The 24,533-nt window shown below is 39.0% G+C and overlaps 1 protein-coding gene across 1 annotated transcript in view; it reads right to left on the bottom strand.

Annotated features, from left to right (window-relative positions):
• abhd17c (abhydrolase domain containing 17C, depalmitoylase) overlaps positions 1-17,060 on the bottom strand; it is a 56,597-nt gene extending 39,537 nt beyond the window's left edge. The window contains exon 1 of the mRNA XM_079811100.1: positions 16,264-17,060. Coding sequence (XP_079667226.1) covers positions 16,264-16,748 — 485 coding nt within the window. The 5' untranslated portion in view covers positions 16,749-17,060. The remainder of the gene's footprint in view (positions 1-16,263) is intronic.
• Between the last annotated feature and the right edge of the window lie 7,473 nt (positions 17,061-24,533).

Below are 24,533 nucleotides of genomic sequence, written 5' to 3'. Positions count from 1 at the left end.
CAATATTGCGATTGCGATTTAATATGCGATTATTTTTTAAACTCTTTATCTTCTGTATTATTCAACAATACATCATTGTATAGTAATGGTGGAAATCTTTAATTGGTACCTCACAATCCGATTCCGATTCTGGGAGTCACGATCCGATTCCAAAACAATTCTTGAACTTTTTCCTTATTAATTAATCTTATTAATTTATTAAAAACTTAAAATGTTTTTTATTATGATATATGTAATTATAAGCTTTTTAAAATAACTAGGACATTATAACATTTTAATTAAAACAATTGCATGTTAATCATTTTAAATATATAAACTAATATAGCTGCAAAACATAAGCTAGTAAATCATAAAGAGGAACAAAAAACATATTACAAGCAATGAACAAAGAGTGCTTTCAGTATTTAAGAGTGTCTGAACTGTGAGTGATTTCTCTCTTTCTCAGCTTTACTGTTGTTTGATTATTAATCATGACATCATCATAGACAGCGGGAGACCTGCATTCACACTAATGCACAGATCTCTTTTGAAATATAAGATGTTTTTGCCTTGTCTGATTAATTCATTAAGACATTACTGACGGTGTTTACATTAATTTTGCGTCATAAAAGCATTTTGAGACTCATACAGACGCGTGCTCGCAAGCACTCTTCACAAAGCGCCGCGTGAGCATTTGAAATGGAAAACCTTCTGAGTTACTTATTTTTTAATATACAAGCACACTGCATTCCTAACGACATGAATGAAGCCTTCGTTGAGCGTTTGTAAGGAAAATACCGGCGGGCGAGAACACACTCTGTAAGCATGACATCAAAGCTAAGTTTCTCACAGCGCTTATCCTGTGCAAAGAAGCCTGCGAATGTCATTGCGATTCGCGCCGTCAACCGTTCCGGACGTTATGAAATATTTTATGGTTCGTGTGTGATTGTGTGTATGTGTGTGAGAGAGAGAGAAAGAGAGATAATGGAAGCAATCAGAATACGGGTGTTTCTAAAACACACGCAGCGCCACCACGCACCTGCAGTTAAAATCTAAGCTCAGAATCGATCCAGAATCACTGGAGAAGAATCTTTTCTCCCACCTCTATTGTAGCCTATAGTATGAACAACACAATATTAGATAGATCAAACACAAACAGTTTTTTCCCACTTTTAGGCCAGGCATGTGTAACGTGCCAAGTTGCTTCTTCTGCCGACTTTACTCTCGCGTGTCACGTGACCAGACTGTAATCGCAGCCTTTGCGGTTAGGAAATCGTGTTATCATATCGCGATATTATCGCAAATGCAATTAATCGTTCAGCCCTAATTTTAACAATCATTTGTATACTCAAGATGGTCCACAGTGACCTCGAAAATGATCTGAATTTAATGTAAACTTTAATTACAGCTACCCCAATAAGCCTCTTCAGATGCAGGCAGGGACAGAAAAAGGTTCATTCCGGACTGCTAAATGGTCCCAAAATATCCCAGAATTCAAGAAAAGTGTAAAAATCTATCTGTCCAAGAGTGCACCATTGATCAGCCATGCAGATCATTTTCAGGGCAGAGCGGTCAGCAAAGAGGAAGGTTAAAAGAGTCAAACTGAGGGACCATGTGAACACAGTACCGTAATTACAGAAGACACAGACTAGTGAAAGAGGAACAGGGAATTTAAAGAGACTAGAAGTAAGAGTGGGCAAAAATAGATTTTCGACTAAACTTCCTGAAATATAATAACAGGGACATTTTGCAATAAAAAAATACTACAGAAACTGCCTAAGGACTGCGTAACACGCAAATTTAAAGAGACTAGAAGTAAGAGTGGGCAAAAATAGATTTTCGACTAAACTTCCTGAAATATAATAACAGGGACATTTTGCAATAAAAAAAATACTACAGAAACTGCCTAAGGACTGCGTAACACGCAAACAATGTGCCTTACAATAAATGCAGTTTCAACATAAGCAGTAGAAACAATAACCTTGAAGGCTGAAGGTAAATAAATCGAAGATATGAAACAATTGTTGGGCTGTAGTTTTACACATTCAGAATGGATCAATACGAGCATCATAAAATCATTAAGTGGAAAAATACTGTTTTATTTGCATATGGCTTCAGGAAAAGCTTGATCGACAACTTAGTGTCCTTAACACAAGGACATACCACAATAACAGAAAACTCGCCTAGCTAATATGCTCACTGAGTCTGCGTAACCATGTTCTTTTCTAGTCAGAATTCAGACTACATGATGGGAGCATACAAAGTAATCGTGACAGATTAGTGCAGTTGCGCATTCCTCTAAAACCTTTTAGACTCGTTTCATCCTCCCAAGCTCTGAGGCTACAACAGCAGCAAAGCTGAATAAAATGTGCACACGTGTGGAAGTGCCATAACTCCAAGGCAACGGTCGCATTGAAAGCCTCTGAAGCCACTGAAAGCCTCCAAGTTGCAGCCATTTGTCCCATCACAAACTAGAGAAAGTCCGCAAATACACAAACCACTGCCTAAGGACTGCATGAAATGCAAAACAAAGCAACTTTAAAATGATTAAAATGGCCATGTGAAAAAGATTTTTTAAATAATAGTTTGATGCACTAACAACAACTCTTCAGAATTCAGCAGCTCGGCCAATCCTGATGAATAATATTACACAGATACATTACAGAGGTTAGCCAACCATAAGAGGTCATTTTTAAAAAGAAATATGGTGGAAACTAATCAGGTAAAGCTAAATTATGGTTGATGCAAGAAACCTTAACTAAATATGCTACAAAAGTGAAAAATGTGGCAATGTTCACCAACTTTTCTTACCTTTTAATTTCAAGTTTAGCATTAGACTCAACCGTATGCCTGGACTTGCAGGTAACAGACCGAGTGTCAGAATTTGCTATCCAACAGTTCCCAGCAGCTCGGTCTGGTTCATTAGGTGCACTGTAAATAATTCACACCGAGAATGGGAAAGACACTGGGAGTGCTACAGTGAAACCTGCACTGTCAGGCTGAATTTAATGAACACTTTAAGTTTTAAAACCGTTATGGGGAACGTTTTTTCCTTTTTCTGATGACTTTAGGAAAGTTTAATTGATGGACTTTTTCCCTCAGAAAACCTCTGAAGTTAATTTATTACTTGCATAAACCCCCGCACGCACCTGGACAGTAGCAAGCAGGTGCACAGAATACAGACAATATTATCGCCTGAAGAGGGTCGTAAGACTGAAACACTGCTGACTGAATGAATATAGGACATCTCAAGTTCTTATTTCTAGACCATAAAAAAAAAAAAAAAATGCAACAGATTCATGGAACAAAGCACCGTTATAGTTATAGAAACTGCTCACCATACTAAAGCTGGAGAAAATGCTCCCAACAGACCATGGCATTCAAAAAAGACAAAAAAAAAGATTTTCCTCTGGACTGTCCAAGTAATTCTGCCTATTTGAAATGCCTTATGAAATGCATTACGTTCCATAAACAGAAAAGGACTTGGTGCACAATGGGCCAAATACAGGCCAGAAACCCCCGGAGGAAGCGCAGAGGAGGTAAATGACACATTAAAAAGTCAAATCCTTTGTACATTATCTTACTTGAGCAAACACCCCGGATAAATCCGGCAAATGTTTGGATGGAGCAAATGGCCTCAAAAAGGTGCCAGGTGCTGATATGGTAATACTTAAAACAGATTTGCATTAAAATGTACTGTGAGCTAGGTTCTTAGTTTAATGAGTTTTAATTTATTCAAATGAGTTTGAAGGATTCCGCCTTTGCATTGAATACAAAATAACAGTTCAACTTCAGATTATTAAACTTTAAACTCATATCCGTAATGGAGGATGCCAATTGTTAGCAGATCATTTTCAAAGCCAAGCATCACTATAACGCTAAAATATTAAAATATTTTAAAATAGCAACCATCTCGTACAGCACAGTTGAATGGCAAATCATACAGCTTGTTGATGGTGGACTATTACTCCAAGCAATTGGACTAATGGCTTTCATTCCAATTACATTTCTCCCCCCCCCAAAAAAAAAAACGAAAGAAAAAAAAATAGGGGAAAAAAGTTCTATCCAATAGCATTGGAGAACTGATAAAACAATTTCAAAATGTCACAATTACCACTAAGGCCAAGATTATACAATTACATTTTGCTGGCTTTCTAGAACAGAAGCACTGAGGGACCTTGGACTGTTGTTTCTGGCATTCACCTATATTAAACTCATTTCACAATCCAATGAATTTTAAATTACTCTGTCAACTCTGAAATACAGTTCAGTGCGATTACGATCTTTGCATCAGCAAATAAACATGACATTAACATCTATAGCAAATGTTTGCACATCCTGTGGAATCTACCAAAAAAAAAAAAGCCATTACTTCCTACTGATATGCTAGCAAACATACAAGAGACTCAACAGTTAATTTAAGCTACCTGTCAGATAGGGCTGGGAGATTTTTTTCCTGACTTTTTTTTTTTTTTTACAAAAATGTTAGTCAACATTGTTAGACATTAGACATGTTGACAATGTGGCAATAACAACAGTTAAGTGAAGAAAATGATCCAACCACATGATGGTGCACCTGTGACAAGCTCTATTACTGTGGAACACAACGCTAGGGTTGCACGGTATATGGTACTAAAGCTTCAAAACACTGACCCTGCCATTGTATTTTTTAAACTGTAGTATATCGCCAATGCGGTAGTACCGTAAGGAATAGGGCTGGGTATTGACACAAATTTCACAATTCGATGCAATTTGATTCGATTCAATATTGATTATTATGGATATCTCAGGTACAATTTAAGGCAAATTTTCTCAAGGAAAACAAATCTCTTAACTAGTAATCTATGGGAGTCAGTTGAAGCCTACTAGGCTACATTAGCCTACTATAATATTGAAGGTAAGAATTAACTGATTTGTATACAATAGGGATGCCACAATTCTCAATATAATATTGAACCGTTCGGTACGGCATTCACGGTTCAATATAGGGCTGTGCAATTAATCGAATTTCGATTTCGATTTTGCCTCCCAACGATCACCAAAATAGTACAATCGAGAAAAAACGATTATTTTGCCATGTTCAGTTTTGCGAGAACACTCTTATTTTGTCTTGCGTTCTGAATGAAACGCGCACGCGCACATCCGCCCCTCCCGAAGCCACAAATTCTCTCAGGTCGTGAGTCTCGTGTGCATATCATCCGCTGGAATTTAAAAACTCAGCGCGAGTAAAGATGGCAGTTACAGCAGCGTTTGGTGAGCAAAAAAGGCAAAACCAACTCCGTTGTCTGGGAACAGTTTGGCTTCGAGGAATCAGACGACGAGCAGAAACATGCTATGTGCAAGATTTGCTACATGGCAGTGGCTGCAACGCAAGGGAGCACCACGAATTTGTTTAACCACTTGAAAATTAAACAGAGTGACCTATGACAATCTAATAAAGAAACAAAAACTGACGAGAGCAGGGGTGCAGTGTAAACGTCCTTTTTTTCCTTCATATTTTTCAAATAATTCTCTCTTTGTAAACTTTGTTCAATGCATGCGAGATTGCGAGTGCTGCCATATTTTCGAATATGACCAGTCGTTTTCACCGTCATCACCCGGGTTTAGTGCTTTAGGGTTTAGGTTTAGAATGAGAAGCCGTGCGCGCTGTGAGAAAATGTATCTCTGTGCGCTCATCCGAGAACGCTCACACGTCTCTCAGCGCGCAAATATTGAGTTCTCTTTCAAGTCTTGCTCTTGAACGGACAAACTCACACAAAACGTATGTCAACATGTCCATCTTGACGAGTATCCTAGCAGACATAGTCTGTATATGCCTTAAGTGAACTTTATACAGTCGATAAAGACGACGCATATCCATGCTTTAGGTCTTAAAGGGGCAGTAGCCTTTACTGCTGTCTGTTAATGTCAAACAACAAAAGACAAGGACATCACTCACCGCTCTTGATTGAATAGCTTTTGTAAGTTTAATAGGATTAATCTTTAATTTATGTACTCAAATATGCAATGTTATTTTACATTTGATACATTTCTGTACCTGAAAACTAATGTTAGACGTACCTGAAAAGCATATCTAGCCGAACCATATTGTTGATCTTATTTATTTGTGGTTATCATTTTTACGTGAATACTTTTATACTTTGATTTGAATATATGTTATATTATTTATTTTAATAGTTCAAAAAGTACAACAAATGTTACAATTTCAATTGAATTGTTGAAAGGTGTATTTTTAATAAATACAACACATTCCCAAAGTCATGTGAAATAATCGTGATTTCAATATAGACTAAAATAATCGTGATTATGATTTTTTCCATAATCGAGCAGCCCTAGTTCAATACGCGCTTGTGAATTGCGTTTTTTTTTAGTTTGCATTTAATTAATTATTTTTCTACAAATTCTATCATTTGCCTCCATCCCAATATACTGAACAACGCGACATACATTCACATCACATGTTAGTGGTAGAGTTATACTCACGGAACACTAGTTATTCACAATCACGAAAGTTCATTATTTGCATGCGTTTTACAGCCTTGCCGGTTAAACATTTCATTTGCGTGCTTCTGCACATGTGCTTTTCCGAGCGCGCACACTAAAAGCCTGTCAAACACATGATTACTGGGCTAAGTAGTCTTACTGCGCTAATACTGTCAAATACACACAAGGTTAACATAAACACAGTCAGTTATGTCTAAAGTGAAAGTAAAATCAGCGCGTGTCTGTATATTAGACGCACGCAGGTCTTAAATTGACAGCAGCGCAGCCTAGTGAACACGCTGTCCTTAAAGGGACAGTTCACCTCTAAATTTATGTCATTATTTACTCACTCTAATATCGTTCCAAACCTGTATTTTTTTCTCGATGGCAGAATTTACTATCCCTTTAATGTTAATACAACAAAAAAAGACAGAAAATCACTCACTGCTCTTGACTGAAAAACTTGAATACAGTTTAATAAGAATAAGCTTTAATAAGAATCAATGTATATTTTATAGTGAAGTCTATGTAGTGTTTTATTTTTACATGCATTCATTCAATTTCCTACTTAAATGCTGCTGTACAGCTCTATACAATCTATAAAATTTTATATTATACAATACACTAGGAATGTGTACAAGGGTTTTTTTTAAGTACATTTTTAAGTTTAAGTAAGGTTATGCAATTCTTTTAAGTAAAATAAAGAGTATTGCAATAAAAAAAGTATTTTTTCTCCTTAACCTCTTGGTGTTAGAATAGAATAGCAAAAAACTGATGTGACAAGCCATCAGAACCGAACCAAACCGAAAACCGTGGTTAAAAACCGAGGTATATATTGAACCGTGGACTAACTGTATTGTTTCATCCCTAGTATACAAACACTTATTTTTTTTATAATAAAGTTATGAAACATTTAAATGGTGGCGGTCATAAAAACTTGCCAGATTTATTCAAATATGCATTTAATACTTTAACATTAAAAATAATGAGTATGTAACCTAATAGGTGCATATATTTATCAAAATGCTCCTTTCTGGAGTTAATTTTTCTAGCTGCCTAACGAGTTTATGGTAACTGGATATAGTTTTTCTGAGGTAAATGTGACGTTACATGACATTGTTTACAAGCGGTTTTTATGTTTTTGAATTTCATAATAAAATGGACCTAACTTGAAATCTGAGACTTTTTTTCATATCAAAAGTAACAAAGCACAAAGATTATTGCGATTTATTGGATTGGAGGCGCGCTACAATTTCCCGTTCACTCATCAACTGAAAATAGGATGACTAATCGATTCTTGGGATTTAAGAATCAATATCGGTTCGTTAAAATGAGAATCAATTAAAATAGAGAAATCAATATTTTTTACCCAGCCCTAGTAAGGAATGTTATATGTGCCGCAGGTACACAATTTAAAGGTCCTGTTCTTCGTGATCCCATTTTTCAAACTTTAGTTAGTGTGTAATGTTGCTGTTAGAGCATAAATAATACCTGTAAAATTATAAAGCTCAAAGTTCAATGCCAAGCGAGATATTTTATTTGACAGAAGTTCCCTTTCAAAGCCTACAGCGAACGGCCGGTTTGGACTACATCTCTGTACATCCTGCTTTAATGACGTCAGTAGAACAGTTTGTCGACTAACCTCCGCCCACAAGAATACACGAAAAAGGGGCCGTGGTCTTGTTGCTCCCTCGTGGAGAAGAGGAACCGTTGCGTTCGGTTCGGTTGCGTTTGTCGCCATGTCGTTCAGACGCTGTTATTTTCATCCCGGAGTCAAATCACCTTTGTTTTGCCTTCAGGGGCTGTAGTTTGAGCGAGTTCATCTCCACGTTATGGTAAGAGGCGTGACCTTTCCGGGCAACGTGAGCTAAGCTGCTGTCGAATCACAACACGGGAACCGCTGGCACAATCAGAACTCGTTACGTATTTCTGAAGGAGGGACTTCATAGAACGAGGAAATTCTCAGGCCGTTTTGAGGGCAGTGAAAACAGCAGTAAACAGATAAGTAAATTGTGTGAAAAATACTGTTTTTTTACACATGAAACATGAACACATGTTATATTGCACACTGTAAACCCAATCAAAGCTTCAAAAAAACACGAAAAACGGGACCTTTAAAACGTTACTTTGAACATGCATGCAAAAACATTACAAGAGAGTTTTTTTGAGTACCGTTGCCTTTCTGCTGTGTCATGTGTAGATATAGCACCTTGAGTGTTTCCCGATGCTTCAGCTCATTTTGCAATGAGAAAGTTGCTCATCATTGTTTGCGCTGCAGTTTATCAGGAGAAAGGGTCTGAAATTATTTTTAAAAAATAGCAGATCAAGCATCACAATCATAATTTTTATATAAGAATTAGGGATATTAATGATTATCGATGATCGATTAATTGTCTATAATACATTGAATCGATAAAACCTAACGATCATCGATTAATCAGGGTCATGCGCATGTGTGCTGCTCAACTGCTCCAACAGCAATGCACAACTTATAATGACAATGATTCGTGTGAATTTACTGGGTCTAGTTGTCGTTTTCAGTGCGTTGTTTCAGGAAGAGCGCGTCCACACATCTGAGGTGGAGTTGGTGACACGTATTACTCATATTTGATTATTAAATAAGAAATTTAATTAAATTATCAATCACATCGATTCGTTTTACAATCCTATAGCCCTTTATTTAGACTAAAAACCCTTCTCATTGATTTGGTGAGGAACATGGCGTTTTGCCAGCGTTTGCACACCCTGTCTTGCGGTCGGCTATAAGCCACTGCTGTAGACACATATGCAGTGTTAAATATAACGATTAATCGAGTAATTGATCGTTAATTTAAACGACGATCGATCATAGAAATTTGTGTAAATAGACATCCCTAATAAGAATGTATTCTCACAGTTTTTCCGTTGCTCATTTGATCACTTCTGGAACTGTAATAGTTTGTTTCTAGAAACATCTTTCCAAAGATGATTCAGACGAACGGAATTTCATTCATCAACATAGTGGCTTTGCACTTGGTTCTTATAAATCATAATAATGTGATTTTAACATTATAAATTAATTAACTGCTTTCCAGTCAGGGGTGGGAATTTCAAGATATCCGGGCAAAAATACTTCTGATAGTTGGACAATGTGACACGAGCAAGAGGACTGTTTTTGTATCATTTCTGAATTAATTCATTTTTGAACATAAAAGGTGAATCACTGATTCACCAAGCCATTTAAAAAACAATTGCTTCATTCCTGAATGAATCAGCAGTTTTCAAGAATCGGTTGAAAGATTCAGTGGCTGCGCCCGAAAACTTAGGCAGCGCACTTGTTGCCTCACTACCTTGTAGATAGGGGTGTAACGGTACACAAAACTGACGGTTCGGTACGTACCTCGGTTTTGAAGTAACGGTTTGGTACGGGTTTGGTAGAGCAGTTTTAAAAATTGGCTTTTTATTTATTTTTATTAAACAGTGGTTCACTGAAAAAATTGTGTCTGTCCTTAAATGAATTAAATTATAACTAAACGTTTCTTAAAGATAATGCTTTAAACTATATATGAGCCCTTCCCTGCACATTATTACTATAATATTAAAGGTTAACAACAGAGCCCAAACTATTAGCCTATATTCATGTTTAGATATAATAATCAACACTCAAATAACACTGTGCAAACATGTACATTTTTTTACAAAAAAAAGGCAGTTTTTGCATTAACTCCTAAATCCAATTATAAAATTATTTATTTTTTCTCCAATTAGTTGTTGAAATATAATCTTAGTGACTGTCATTTTCATGACATATTTATCTAAACATAGCATTAAATAATCAAGACATCACTAACAGGTTAAGTAGAATTAATATATATATAGGCCAATATAGTGCATATATTTAGTGAAAGAGTTGATTTCTCTAGTGAATTAACAGCTGTGGACACTGAATGACTTCTGACTGAGGTAAATGATGCTGCGTGACATTGTTTACAACCTGTTTGACGTCTTTCCACGATTGAAACACTGATTGAGCGATTACACGACATATGATACGTTTCAGTAAGTGTTATCCTCAACATACCTTAAGATATTAATTAATGTTTATTCTTCTGGAAGAGACGATCGCCGTGGCCGCCTGAATTGACGCGCCAATACAGTGATCAGTCGTCACATTAAAGAGCGTCAAAGCTGCATTTATCGTTTGAATTTCTTGATAAAATGAACTGAATACTTAATATGTTCGAATGGGAACTAGGATTGAAGTGTGTTCCGCGCTTAAAAAAAGCCGACTGTTAACTATTAAAGATTGCATTCAGAACCGTTCGGTACACACGCGCACCGAACCGAGAGCCCTGTACCGAAACGGTTCGGTACGAATACGTGTACCATTACACCCCTACTTATAGACAATGACTCTGCAGGCAGTGTTCGTGCATGAAGGCAACTCACGAAACTGATTTCAGACAGACTTCTGAAGCAGCCTAAAAGTTTAATGATCTACGGCAAAATAGAGCAAGCTTTGGTGAGAACAAAAATATTATTTCCAGTTATAGCAGTAATTTCTCGCCAAGAAGAGACATCAGAAGTGGAAAACGTTGGTCAAAAACACACATTTACACAAATTGATCAGCAACGGCAACTTGTTTCAAACACCATCTTTCCTTTTCTAGCTCAACTGTCACCGAATGGAATGAACAGGATTGTGGGATATCAAAGGCAGCGAAGGATACATCTATGCTGCCTGCAAAACTCGATCTGATAAAGGCATCTCAGGAGACAGGAAATTAAGCTAACATATTCGGTCGTGCCTTGATGCCTTCCTACCTTGGAATGCATTCTCTAAAAGGCATTATTTTGAAGTTTTCGGATGCAGCCAGTGACTCAATCATTAACACTTGCTGCCACCTACTAGCAGCTTTAGTTTCCCCATCTAAAAGTAGGCCTATTTTTGTTATGGTATCGCGACAACCCTACACAACGCTAGTCTTAAAGGGTAACTAAACCCCAGCTCAGAGCTTAACTCCACCCACTGGCAATTTTTGAAAAATGCTGGAAAAGTGGGCAGAGCCCAGCGGAGACAGATGGGACGAACCGAGGGCGGGACTGAACGGAGGGGGTGCACCTGAGACCCGCAGTGACGGATTGATTGACAGCTGTCTGACTCTGACTCCGGGTTTGAAAGCGTGTCTCATGTATGAAAATTATCTGTACACATGACGGGCGGCAATAATATCGCAAAAAAAGCCTGGCGTGTACGGGCAACTGCATTATTTAACCGTATTTTCTTCAATACAATGTTAAAGCAAGTGTCAAGTGAGTTTCATTCATAATGTTTCTACTTCGTGTAATATGAGAGTTCATACTGGAGTAAAGCCGTTCTCATCGTGTGATTGGGGAAAACATTTCTGAGGGCGTGGTGAGCTCGTGCCAGGGGCGCGGATAGTGAGGCGTTGGAAGTGTCATCCTACGCCACGATGTACCACAACGTCCAATAGGAAAAATCAACTGCAGTAGCCACCGTTCAACCTTAAGAGGGCAGCACTTTGGCGGTTTTACACCATATTTTATAGAATTAAAACACTTTATACTCAAATGTCAAAACATTTACTCGAATCAATGAACAGCATTAATAAAGCCCCAGTATTACAGATCATTAACTAAAAAAAGTTGGTTTAGGGTTTAGTTACCCTTTAAGCGGCAATTCATACAGAATGCATTATTGCGTTGAAAAAAAATGGCATGGGCAGTGGAATGGGAAAAGGCAAGGTTGAGTTGAACTTTTTCTAACAAACGTTTTTGAATTACCTTGCTTTTGCTTTACATTTTCTCCATTTGATCACTTCAGGTGTGGTGCACTTGGAAGAGAAAATGTTTAACCAGATGGTTAATAAAGAGAATATTACTTGAATTATATTGTAATTACGTTTTTATGTTGACTAGTTAAAAACAACCGTTCTGAATCACCCAGCCTTTATCAGACGCTTTCAACACGCAGTACATCACCAGATCAATTTCAGGGTAGGGCTGTCAGCGTAGTGGAAGGTTAAAGTGAGTCAAACTGAAGGGCTGCACACAGTACAGTAATTATGAAGTTCAGCAAGTGCAGCCATTAAAGGGAGGCAAATGGGAAGAAGAACAAGCACATATACATTTTAAGCTGTTCAAACATTTCATACTGCAATTCATAATGCATTTGCGTAGTAGATTATACTAACAGAAAAAAAAGAACACTCAACTATGGTTAAACTCAACAAATGCCCAACATGATAATACTTGGGACAGTGATATTCAAGCTGCTGATTAGGGGTTGAAACGTAAAGAAACTACAGGAACAAGAATGATCATCCCTGAAGGACAACAAAGCGAATCCTAAAAATATAATGCTACTTCTGTTCTCTGTCAAATGCGGTTTCATCATAGGCATTTACAGTAAGATGAAGATACTAAGAATCAGACTCTGTAAATAATTGATTTTTGCTATGAAGCAGCATTTTAGCTTCCTTATGGCCATAATGACAATACTTAACTTCCTAATGGTTTCCTGGAAAATTTGATTGACAAACTAGCACCTCAGCCCAGGATAGCCATTAAAAACTGAAGGGGAAAAAAATGAGCATCTACAGTTGCTGTAAAAATATTTTTTTATAGCTTAGCTCTAAATAGTAGGGAACTAAGAGACAGTGTCACACGAATAGCAATTCTCAGGAGAGACTGGACTTACAACTTAACAGACTTGGAAAAACAATGCCCCCGAATAAAGCATAGCACCAAAAAATATCGGAGTAAAATCCATTTTTAAAGGGTTAGTTCACCCAAAAATGAAAATTGTGTCATTAATTACTTACCCTCATGTCGTTCGACACCCGTAAGACCTCCGTTCATCTTCAGAACACAAATGAAGATATTTTAGTTGAAATCTGATGGCTCTGAAAGGCCTCCATTGGCACAATGCACGGTTCCCTCTCAAGACCCTTAAAAGGTACTAAAGACATCGTTACAAAGTCCATCTCACTACAGTGGTTCTACAATAACTTTATGAATCGGCGAGAATATTTTTTGTGCGCAAAAAAACCCTAAATAACAACTTACATAGTGATGACGATTTCAAAACAAGGCATCATGAAGCTTCGAAGCGCTATGAATCAGTGAGCCGATTCATGATTCGGATTGCGTGTCAAACCGCCAAACTGCTGAAATTTGGCGATTCAAACCGCTGATTCGACTCGCTGATTCATAACGCTTCGAAGCTTCATGATGCCTTGTTTTTAAATAGTCATCACTATGCAAGTCGTTATTTAGGGTTTTTTTGTGCACAAAAACTAATATCGCCGATTCATAAAGTTATTTAAGAACCACTGTAGTGAGATGGACTTTGTAACGACGTCTTTAGTACCTTTTAAGGGTCTTGAGAGTGAACCGTGCATTGTGCCAATGGAGGCCTTTCAGAGCCATCAGATTTCAACTAAAATATCTTCATTTGTGTTCTGAAGATGAACGGAGGTCTTACGGGTGTCGAACGACATGAGGATAAGTAATTAATGACAGAATTTTCATTTTTGGGTGAACTAACCCTTTAAACATGTTAAACTTCAGCACTGCATTAACAATATTTAGGATTTTGTTTTTTGGCAATGCCCAAATCTTGGCTTTATTTTTCCACCGAGCATAATGCATTCTAGAATTGCTTTCTACATGAAAATAAATGTGATGATACCTTATAGAATGTAGCTTAAAAAAAACAAAAAACAAGCATCCATATGATGCCTTAAAATGCCGCCTACAGAGCAACAAACCAAGCCATTGAAAATTTGTATTCAACTAACCTCCCCTGCCAGATGTGCAAACAAATGATAATGTTCCTACTTCAAAAATAATTACAGACGTTTAAACTCTCCAGTGTAAACATGCCCAGTTATATATTATTAAAGACAAGGCACCTTATGAAATGGTCTTCAATCTGCCAAAAACACAACTTTCTAATGAGTTTGTTAGAGGATTATAAATCATTAGTCTCTAAAGGCATTGTCTTGTTTTGCCTCTGGAAGAAAACTAACTATTCTGTGTGGTTAGGAGAAAATCCAATGGTTAAAATACCATCCATGGCCTAAAACATGAGGTCAGCTGTTGTTCAGACTGATTAAATGATAGTCAAGATTAAATGTTTAGCCAATGGTACAATCAATGTAGTGAGATAATACTAAAGAAGCAGTTAGTGTGCCAAACTGTAGTCCTCAACTTCTCATGACCAAAGGGCTGAATCAGCAGATAACTATGACCTAATGAGTATAGTGATCATACACAAGTTCACATGAAATTTGCGCCCACAGAATTCTGTGAAAAGCGATTTAAGCAAAAACAGAGAATCTGACCAGTTCCTTTAGCTAATATCATAATACTTAGAGTTAACAATAAAACTGCAATGCTTTCAGCGCCACTTAAAACATTTGATCAAATTAAATTAATGTTCAGCAACGAAAAATCAATAAAGTCAGCAGACGTTTCTACCAAGAGCCAGACTGCCATCATTCAACTGACAGATATCCCATTAATGGGTCATGCTGCACAACAGCTGACCGTCTAAAACAAAAAATTATTTTATTTACAGATATCACATGTGAATTGACTGCTACAATTTTTTTCCCCGTTATAACTTCCGGTGTTATATCGACCAAAGCAACAGAAGCAGTTTCTCTCCACTTTCCCCAAATTATTGACAGCTTCGACAAAGCAATAAATAATTAGTATTTAGTTTGTTCGTTTGTGGATTTTGACTAAATGTTTTGTAAATGGCGGTTCACTTTAACAAGAGAGTTTACAACCAATTGATTGTTAGTATTAAATACAGTATTATATTGGCATCTAACTTTCAAATATTGTTGTTGTTATCAAAACTTAAAGACTCACAGAAAGTGATGTGACATGCTTTAGAGTAGTTATGCAATAACTTAATTATGTCATCATCGCTCAGCTCAAGTGGGCTGGTTCAAAGATGTTTCAAAGTATTTAAGAGTTCACACCACAGCTAAGATTATAACAATAACTGCAGCTAGGGATGCACCGATATGACAATTTTGGCCGATGCCGATAACTCTTTATTTGAAAGCCAATAACCAATATATTGGCCGATAAATCTGAATCCAAATTTGTATATAATTTTAGAGCCTGATTACAAATACAAAATTCTCACCATTAAATCCATGTCACAAGCACAATTATATGTGTAGCCTATATGACAGACTTGCGCTGCACATGTTGCACTTAACCACAGATTTTAACTTGACTACTACTACAAAATGACTATTATTAATAATAACGCTTAATTGATTTAGTTGCAAAGACGATAGGCAGTTCTGCACTTTATTACATTTAATACACTACAGCACCACAGCAAAGAATGACATTTCTTAACCGATATTCACACAAACCAATCACCAGTTTCTCTTTTCTTAACTAGTCAACATAAAAACATAATATGACTAAAGTAATTTTATCTTTATTAACTATCTGGTTAAAAATGTTATATTCCAAATAAGTTAGGGCTGGGCGGTATATCGAGTTTGTACAATATATCGATATACCAGTCTTTATCCCAATATAATGGCGTTTCGTGAAGTACTAGCTCAACAACAATGGGGATTTTTACAAGACACACCAAAAAAAAAAGAAAATCAGCATTGGCCAATAAATTACATTCACTCGTTTCATAAATTGCATCAATGCATAAGGAAAACAGCAAAGCATTAGACAGGGTTTACATCACACAATCACAGAACAATCGGGGTTGGCGCTCAAACACAGAAGCACCTGTTCAGAAACACTCACTTGTTCCTTAGAACCTGCCAGGCCGCTTCGATATCAGCATACAAGTTCTTCTCGGACGGTTTCCCGGTACTGACCCCATAACCCGAGTAATCATAGGAGAACACATTGCAGTTGATCCTGGACCCAAGGCCGATGTAGAAGCTGCACATCTGGCCCAGATCCACGGCGTTCCCGTGAGAGAATAGCAGCGTGTAGCGGCTAGTGGGGGCGCACCGGACGAACATGCAGCCGACCCGGTTTCCGCGGCTGGTTCGGGTCACAAGCACCTCGACAGCGTCGAGCTCGCGCTGCGAGTACTGCCAGTCGGCGCGCTCGGTGAGATGCAGGCTGGTCGCGCCGCTCGCGTCCGTGTGGACGGAGTACGTGGGCTCGGGCGGCAGGAAAGCCAGTTTGGCCGCGATGCGACTCGGACAGGGTGGGCAGCAGAAGAGCCAGCACAACTCACCGATGGAGAAGCTGTTCATTCTCGGGCCTTGCTCGGGCATGGAGAGCGGCTGAGACCGGGTATGCGTCGGGGGGGGTTACGAATAGCGGAAAAAATACACGAACGGTCTCGAGGATGCTAAAGCCCGTGCTAAGAGGTTTCGGTTTGGTAGTGGTTTGACGGATCAGTCACTAGCACTTGCTTTTTGACATTTTAAAAAATATATACGTTTCAATCCACCACTTATCCGTTTCGATCATGGGATGAAAATGTGTAAAACTGATCATTAACTCTCAATATTCAGCGTCAAGCTAGCCGTTCACATACAATGTAAGCTGCCATTGCTCCTGCTAAGAATGCCCAAATATGGGATATTCCCGGTCATGGCGGATATCCGGCTCCCTCTGGCTGACGGCGACGTCACGAGCCTTTTCCTTGGATGAGCTGCAGATGATTCAGAATGGTGCTTCTTTTCTGGGACTTGGACATTCATGAAATCATCAAAACTGTGAAAAAAAAAGGAAAATATGTTTATGTTTACAAATATTAAACAAATAAAAAACGTTATAAATAATCTATTGTCTATTATTCCATCTCTCAACCCCCCTCATTAGGTGCATGCTAAGATGCTTTTAAACCATTTTAAAGGAGTTCATATGTATTCTGGAAATTTTTTGGTAAAGAAATTCATATGTAAGAACAATTTATACTTGTTTACAAAATTCATTTAAATAATTTATGCAGGAGCCTTTAGATTAAAACTCATTCAATCAGATGAATCCAGGAAAAAAGATGGAACTTTTGACAAGCACCACATACAAAAATATATAACAATTGTTTTTTTTTACAACAAAATATGTAATTAATCTATTGTCAACATTTTTTATATTTCTCTGATCTGACATTAATGGAAAAAAAATACTTTTGAAACTTTCTGTTAAAATATATCTTTAACATATAGTGTTGACTCTTGTCTGAATGTATGCCAGTGTGGTTACAAAATCCTTGAGCAAATTATACATTTTAAATATACATTTTGTTGAGTTTACATATGAAGAAGTAAACAGGACAACAAACCCAGAGGTTTCAGCATTTAGCTTTGTCATGCGTGTTTCAAATTGACCATGATATTTCTAAACTTGCCGTTTTTCATTAATCAGATTTCTGTGGGAAAATTCAGCCATAATATGGCTTTTGACTTTGAAGACATTTTGAGCTCACAAACATCAGAATATTCCTGAATGGAATGAGAGACAGAAAGAGAGTCGCTGGCTTGGCATTCCTCATATTCTCACCTAATCAGTAAAAAGCATATGGAGTCTAGGGTGGAATGGATTTATCATACCCTAGAGGATGAAGCACATTTCCTAGATAGTAATAATGTGCTCGTTGGATGTAGAAATGCACTGTGGGACCTCCTCAGAAGAAGTGTGGATGCATGGGAAATGCACTGGGTACTGATTGCTCCGGCTCCGTCTGCATTTTATATTTTCAAGGGAGATAAGGTGCACCCATTTTTTGCATAACTTTCATTATGGGGAAAAAAAACAGACTGGTGGTCTAAGGACAGGTCTCACTCGTTCAGCGTGGCTTCACCTACAAACTGTATCTCCATCACCATATGCACCAGATCGTGTTGGCAATGAAGATTATTTCTGGAATTTGGGGGCCTTTAAATAAGCAGTTTAAGCACAGCAATTTAACAGCCTAAAACCTGTTAGTAGTTTATGTTAAAATGATTTAATGAACAGAATCATATGGTGTGATTGAAAGCCTATCAAATATATTTAGTTTTTTCATGGTACATTGATAAAATTGGCATGTTATTTGGCACGCCATCAAAAATACACAATGTGTATTCAGCAGCTGTACCCTCTGAACTTTGTAATAAATTTCAGAAGCATGAAAAGCAATTTCCTCAAATAGATGTGATTCCAGACATTCTCTGTAAGCCTTTCAAAACACATAGTTGGTAAAACACCAAAGTCTGTTCACTTTTCAGCTGTTGGTTGTGAAATGGAGTTTTGTGTCTGCAGGGCTGTACATGTGTCTAAATGAAAGAGCAGACAGCTGGATTCTGGGCATTGACCCTGATCTCAGGAGACCTGAGCCCATCACGCTCAGTATTATCAGGGTCATATGAACCTCACAGGATTGGGTTTTAATGCGTCAGAGCAGCAAACCTGCAGATCAAAAACAGGAAAAACACTTTATCACAACATGATTTTTTTTTCAACAATCACCACAGGTAATTTCATTCACAGCCACACTTTAGTCACATGTTATTCAGTTCTGTCTTGTCTGCATTAGATCTTGTTTGTCACCATAGTAACCATTATTATTAGTTAAGACTTTTCAGCTGTTTCCAGTTATTGTCCTCATTCTGTGTATTTAAGTTCCTGCCCGTTTCCTGGTTATTGTTCGTGTACAGATTGTTCGTTGGTGTGTTACATGTTGGTACGTCTCTGCCTGCTTTTCATTAAAAACCTTGTTTCTATTTATGAATCCGCCTTCGTCTACCTTCATCTGTGACAACACTAAAGTATCTCGTTATATGAAAATGTATCCATAATGTTGAAAAATGGGGAATATGAAAAAATATAACCACTCTAACAGATCCTGCAACTAAACAATGAGAATATGAAACAGTTCATGATGAGGTCATGTCTGACTATATACTATACTATAGTTCTCGTTCATTTCCTATACTGTAGGATATCAATTCAGAAATTCAGTATTCAACTTTAATAAACAATAAATCAAAATAAACACGCAGGAGATCAATATAGTATGCAGGAGAAAAACAACCACTAAAGTTATAAAGTATAAAGACATATTAATAGACATAAGAACGGACAAGGAACTTAGCTAAACAGGGAGTATATATGCAAAGACTGAATTACACGTGGACAAAATAGGTTGTTATGGAAACACTAGGAAACTAGGTCAACAAAGAAAGACAATATAAAGCCAGGAACTGGGAACACACAAAACTAAACCAAAATAGAACATAAACCTGACATTACCCCCTCCCGAAAGGAGCGTCCTCATGCTGTAAACAGAAACTACACCTTAGTGGTGGGAGGGGGGAAAACAACAGTAAAAAGGTCCATTTAAAGAAGAGACCATGGGGAAGTCAGCAGACGGAAGGACCATGGAGAAGATGATGGAGGGAAGAGAGTGGGAGTGGGAGTGACCCAGAGCAAAGCCAGGATAAAGGCCCATGAAAGAACCGAGGATGTGAGGAGCCAGTATGGAGTCACATGATCACCAGAGGTGGAGCCTGGAGAGTTGGAGACCCAGGAGGAGCTGAGGAGATCTGAAGATTGGGCGACACCATAGGTCCTAGATTCCAAGGTGGAGCCACAGTGACGAGTGGCGGAGGTGAAGCCAGGGTGCGGGAGGACTGAAGGGGAGCTGGTGAGACCGAGGATCAAGGCAGAGCCGGAGGGGTCGAGTGAAGAGGCACAGCCAAAGGCCCAGAAGTCTGTGGCGTATAGGCAGAGCGACGACTGAGGCCGATGGAACCGCAAGGAAGGGAGGGAGGAGCCATGGTGGAGCCAAGTGGGCAGTAGGTCGAGGTGGAGTGAAGGGCTTGGCAGCACCGAAGTGGAGCCAGGGGATCCTCTTGCTCAAGCTGAAGACTAAAAGACCCTAGGCAGATCCGAGTTGCTGGTTGAAGCTAACAGAGGAGAGGACAGGGGACCTAAGGGAGCCAGCGGAGGCGTAGCAGAGATGCAGGAGACTTAGGGGAAAATCCTCTTCCAAATCCTCCCAGAGGCCAGATGAAGCTCACCCTCAGTGGCAGGAGTTTCCTTCCATGCCCTTGTACTCCACTAAAATGCTCTCCTCGTTGTTCCTGGCTCACGTTGTTGCCGGCTCATGCACCTAGCCAGACTTCACTGTTAAGCTTGGACTCCGGGGTGAAGTTTGGCTCAGGCTTTGGTTGTGGTGCTTGCTTTGAGGCAGGCTCTAGCTCTGTGTCTGCGGTGGGCTCAGGCTTCAGGTTCTTGGCAGGCTTTGGTACTGGCTCTGCATTCAGGGTGGGCGTGTGGAGGAGTGAGCAAGGTCTAGGGATGAGTTCTGAGGTGGGAGAGGTCACTGGAGCGAGGATGGGTGGTGACAGGATGATGGAAGTGGGCTGGGTAGGATGTGGCTGAGTAGCAACGTCCTCCTCTTCCATCTAGCTAACTGTGAAAGGTGAGCCACTCAGCCAAATAGCATAGTCCATGTATTGTGCCAGAGTGTAAGTGGTTGCTCCCGCTGGCAGTGGTTGGTCATCCAGCCCACTTCAGAAAAAGGTCTTCAAGTTGCCGTTGTTCCAGCACACCAGGCGGCTGAGTTTGAGGAACTCCTCCACATAGTCTTCTTCTCAGCCATCTTGTGCAAGGGAGAGGATATGGTTTTTAGTTGTGATGGATGAAGGGACTGCTGCCAGAATCATATTTTTGGTCTGTTCTTCTCTCATGGAGGTTGCACCAAAGATGAGTTTGAGAAGGATCTAGTTGGAGCAGTAAAACTTTAATAAACAATAACTCAAAAAACACTCAGGAGAGAGTTCAAGACACAGGAACAACCAACTTAAATAGACATGAAAACAGACACGGAACTGAACTAAACAGGGAGCTTATTATACACAGACTTATGCTGCCTTCACATGCTATTGGAAATTTGATAATTCCCACTTCTGAAGTCGTGATTACGAGCTCATCCCATTAATCCCATAATTCAGAGAGCACGTGAAGGCAGCATAAATGAGTGAATTTACTAGGGACAGGTGAACACAATAGCTTGTTATGGTAACTAAGAGCCACACACTAGTACCGTGAGAGAAAAACATGTAAAGCGAAAACAAACTCAGGATGAAAATCTTCCCCTCCACTGCAGCTCTCAAATGTCGTTTACGAATCACAATGGTGTTTGACATCAGTGACATCAAACCTAGTCTAAATTCAACCTCAGTTTGTGAGCTTTACACCACATGTGGGTTAGTTGCTAATGACAAGTATTCCGGTAAACTGTAATTGTTTGCCTAAGTCCCCACGTCATTATACATGGGATAATATAATGCAGACAATGATCTTTTAATCACACACCAATGACACACCAATGCACATGATGATAATATTTAGAGGAAATAAACACAGTGATGTCACAGGACTGTTTTTCCTGCTACTTTCCCACCATGCTTCAACCCCCTGACTCATCACTTCTCCCTGGTCATTTCCACACTGTCCCAGTAGGATGAGAAGTTCTGGCTCCAAACTCTACAACAATATCCGCATCACTCATCATAGCACATTGGGAATGTTCTCAGTGCACACGATATGCTGTCCCTCATACACTAATACAATGAGACAGTGGCGAAAGTCTCCAGATGGTGCAATAAAAAAGGTTTTACTCAAATGGACAGCAACTGACTGGAAGCTTATGTAAGCAATGTCTGGAATGCTCCGGCTTTTGTTTTCTGTAATGTTATGGTTGGTTTTAACCAAGATAAGTCAGCTGGAGAACTGGCCAATTATGCCCCGGACTGATGCGATGTGTCTGGAAACATGACTTTTAGCAAATGATAGAGTCATGCATGCTGTTGGATGGCCTTGGAAAGATGTCTGGACACAATAACAATATTTACATGAAGTGAGCAGTCCCTCACCCAGGACTCGGTTGTTAGCTTTGAAAGCATCATGGGTTAGGGTTTGGGGGAACTGAAAGCAGAAATGTTTGCATGTTTGTGACTTGGTGTGCTAATGTTGTGGGATGAAGGGTTTGCATTCACTTTCAGTCACTGGGATGGTGGGAAAAGGAACAATATTTGGAGATTTCAGCAACTGTGTAAATTTGAAAGTCAGGCAATGAGTAGACAGTTGTTTCCAAAAATTACTTTAGACCAGGAGTATTCAATCCTTCAGATGTTATGGACCCCCAAATATGGTCATTTTCATGTAAGGGTCCCAGGACCCCAGTTTGAAAACCACTGCTTTAGACTACAGTAACATCCTCTAATTTTAATTAAAAAAAACCTTGCACACCTGTGCTGTGACGTGATGCATATGCTTACATATGTTTTATATCTTACTAACATTCCTAAATCTATTAGCCTCTTACAAACTGGTCGGTGGAGAAGACAGAATATTTACTAATCGATTGCTAAAAAGGCTCTTCTAACATGTAGGCTACAGTATGTCAGATTGTTTGTATACATGTCAATGTCATCAAGGCAAAAATTACAATTATACTAAAAGTAGCTCCAGTGAAAAAATTTAACTGTGACTTTCTCTGTTTCTAAATCTAATGGCAACAACTGAACACTGAATTCGATGAACTGACAAAAACTGCTGCATGTAAACATACCTTAAAGGGATATTTCACCCAAAAATGAAAATTCTGTCATTAATTACTCACCTTCATGTCATTCCAAACCTGTAGGACTTTGGAATAGGACTATCTTCGGAACACAAATGAAGACCTTTTTGATGAAATCTGAGAGCTTTCTGTCCCTCCATAGACAGCTATGCACCTACCACTTTGACCCTTCAAAAAGTTAATGAAGAGATTGTAAAACTAATCCATATGATTTGAGTGGTTCACCCAAAATGTTCTGAAGAGAGTCAATCGCTTTATATGAGGCTTTATGCACATTTAACTCAGAGAATGAACCCTCAAACGTGCTGTGTAACATGAGAATGAACCTCATTGGTTCTTGCAGAAACTCAAACGTGCTGCGTAACACACGATAATGAACCTCATTGGTTCTTGCTGAAGCCCAAACGTGCTGCATAACACGAGAATGAACCTCATTGGTTCTTGCTGAAGCTCAAACGTGCTGCGTAACACAAGTATGAACCTCATTGGTTCTTGCTGAAGTTCAAAAGTGCTGAGTAACACAAGAATGAACCTCATTGGTTCTTGCTGAAGCTCAAACGTGCTGCATTACACAAGACTAAACCTCATTGGTTCTTGCAGAAGCTCAAACGTGCTGCGTAACACAAGTATGAACCTCATTGGTTCTTGCTGAAGCTCAAACGTGCTGCATAACACAATAATAAACCTCATTGGTTCTTGCAGAAGCTCAAACGTGCTGCGTAACACAAGTATGAACCTCATTGGTTCTTGCTGAAGTTCAAATGTGCTGCGTAACACAAAAATGAACCTCATTGGTTCTTGCAGAAGCTCAAACATGCTGCGTAACACACAAGTATGAACCTCATTGGTTCTTGCAGAAGCTCAAACGTGCTGCATAACACAAGAATAAACCTCATTGGTTCTTGCAGAAGCTCAAACGTGCTGTGTAACACAAGTATGAACCTCATTGGTTCTTGCTGAAGTTCAAATGTGCTGCGTAACACACAAGAATAAACCTCATTGGTTCTTGCAGAAGCTCAAACGTGCTTTGTAACACAAGAATGAACCTCATTGGTTCTTGCAGAAGCTCAAACGTGCTGCGTAACACACAAGAATGAACCTCATTGGTTATTGCTGAAGCTCAAACGTGCTGCGTAACACACGAAAATTAACCTCATTGGTTCTTGCTGAAGCTCAAACGTGCTGCGTAACACACAAGAATGAACCTCATTGGTTCTTTTTGTGGCCCCTTCCGTTGATGCAGGTCCTCTTCGAACGAATTGGTATGGACCTCATCGGGCCATTAGAATGGTCAGCATGAGGGCATCGCTTTGCGTTAGTCCTCGTCGACTACGCAAGGCGATATCCTGAGGCAGTTCCGCTCCGCACTATTTCGGCGAAAAGTGTCGCGAGCGCCCTGTTCTCTTTAATCTCCCGGGTGGGAATCCCAAAAGAGATTCTCACCAATCAGGGCACGGCATTTATGTCACGGACAATCCGC

This window comes from Gobio gobio (assembly GCF_949357685.1).
Source record: "Gobio gobio genome assembly, chromosome: 2".
NCBI classification, from domain to species: Eukaryota; Metazoa; Chordata; class Actinopteri; order Cypriniformes; family Gobionidae; genus Gobio; species Gobio gobio.
This window is presented reverse-complemented; position numbering and strand designations above follow the sequence as displayed.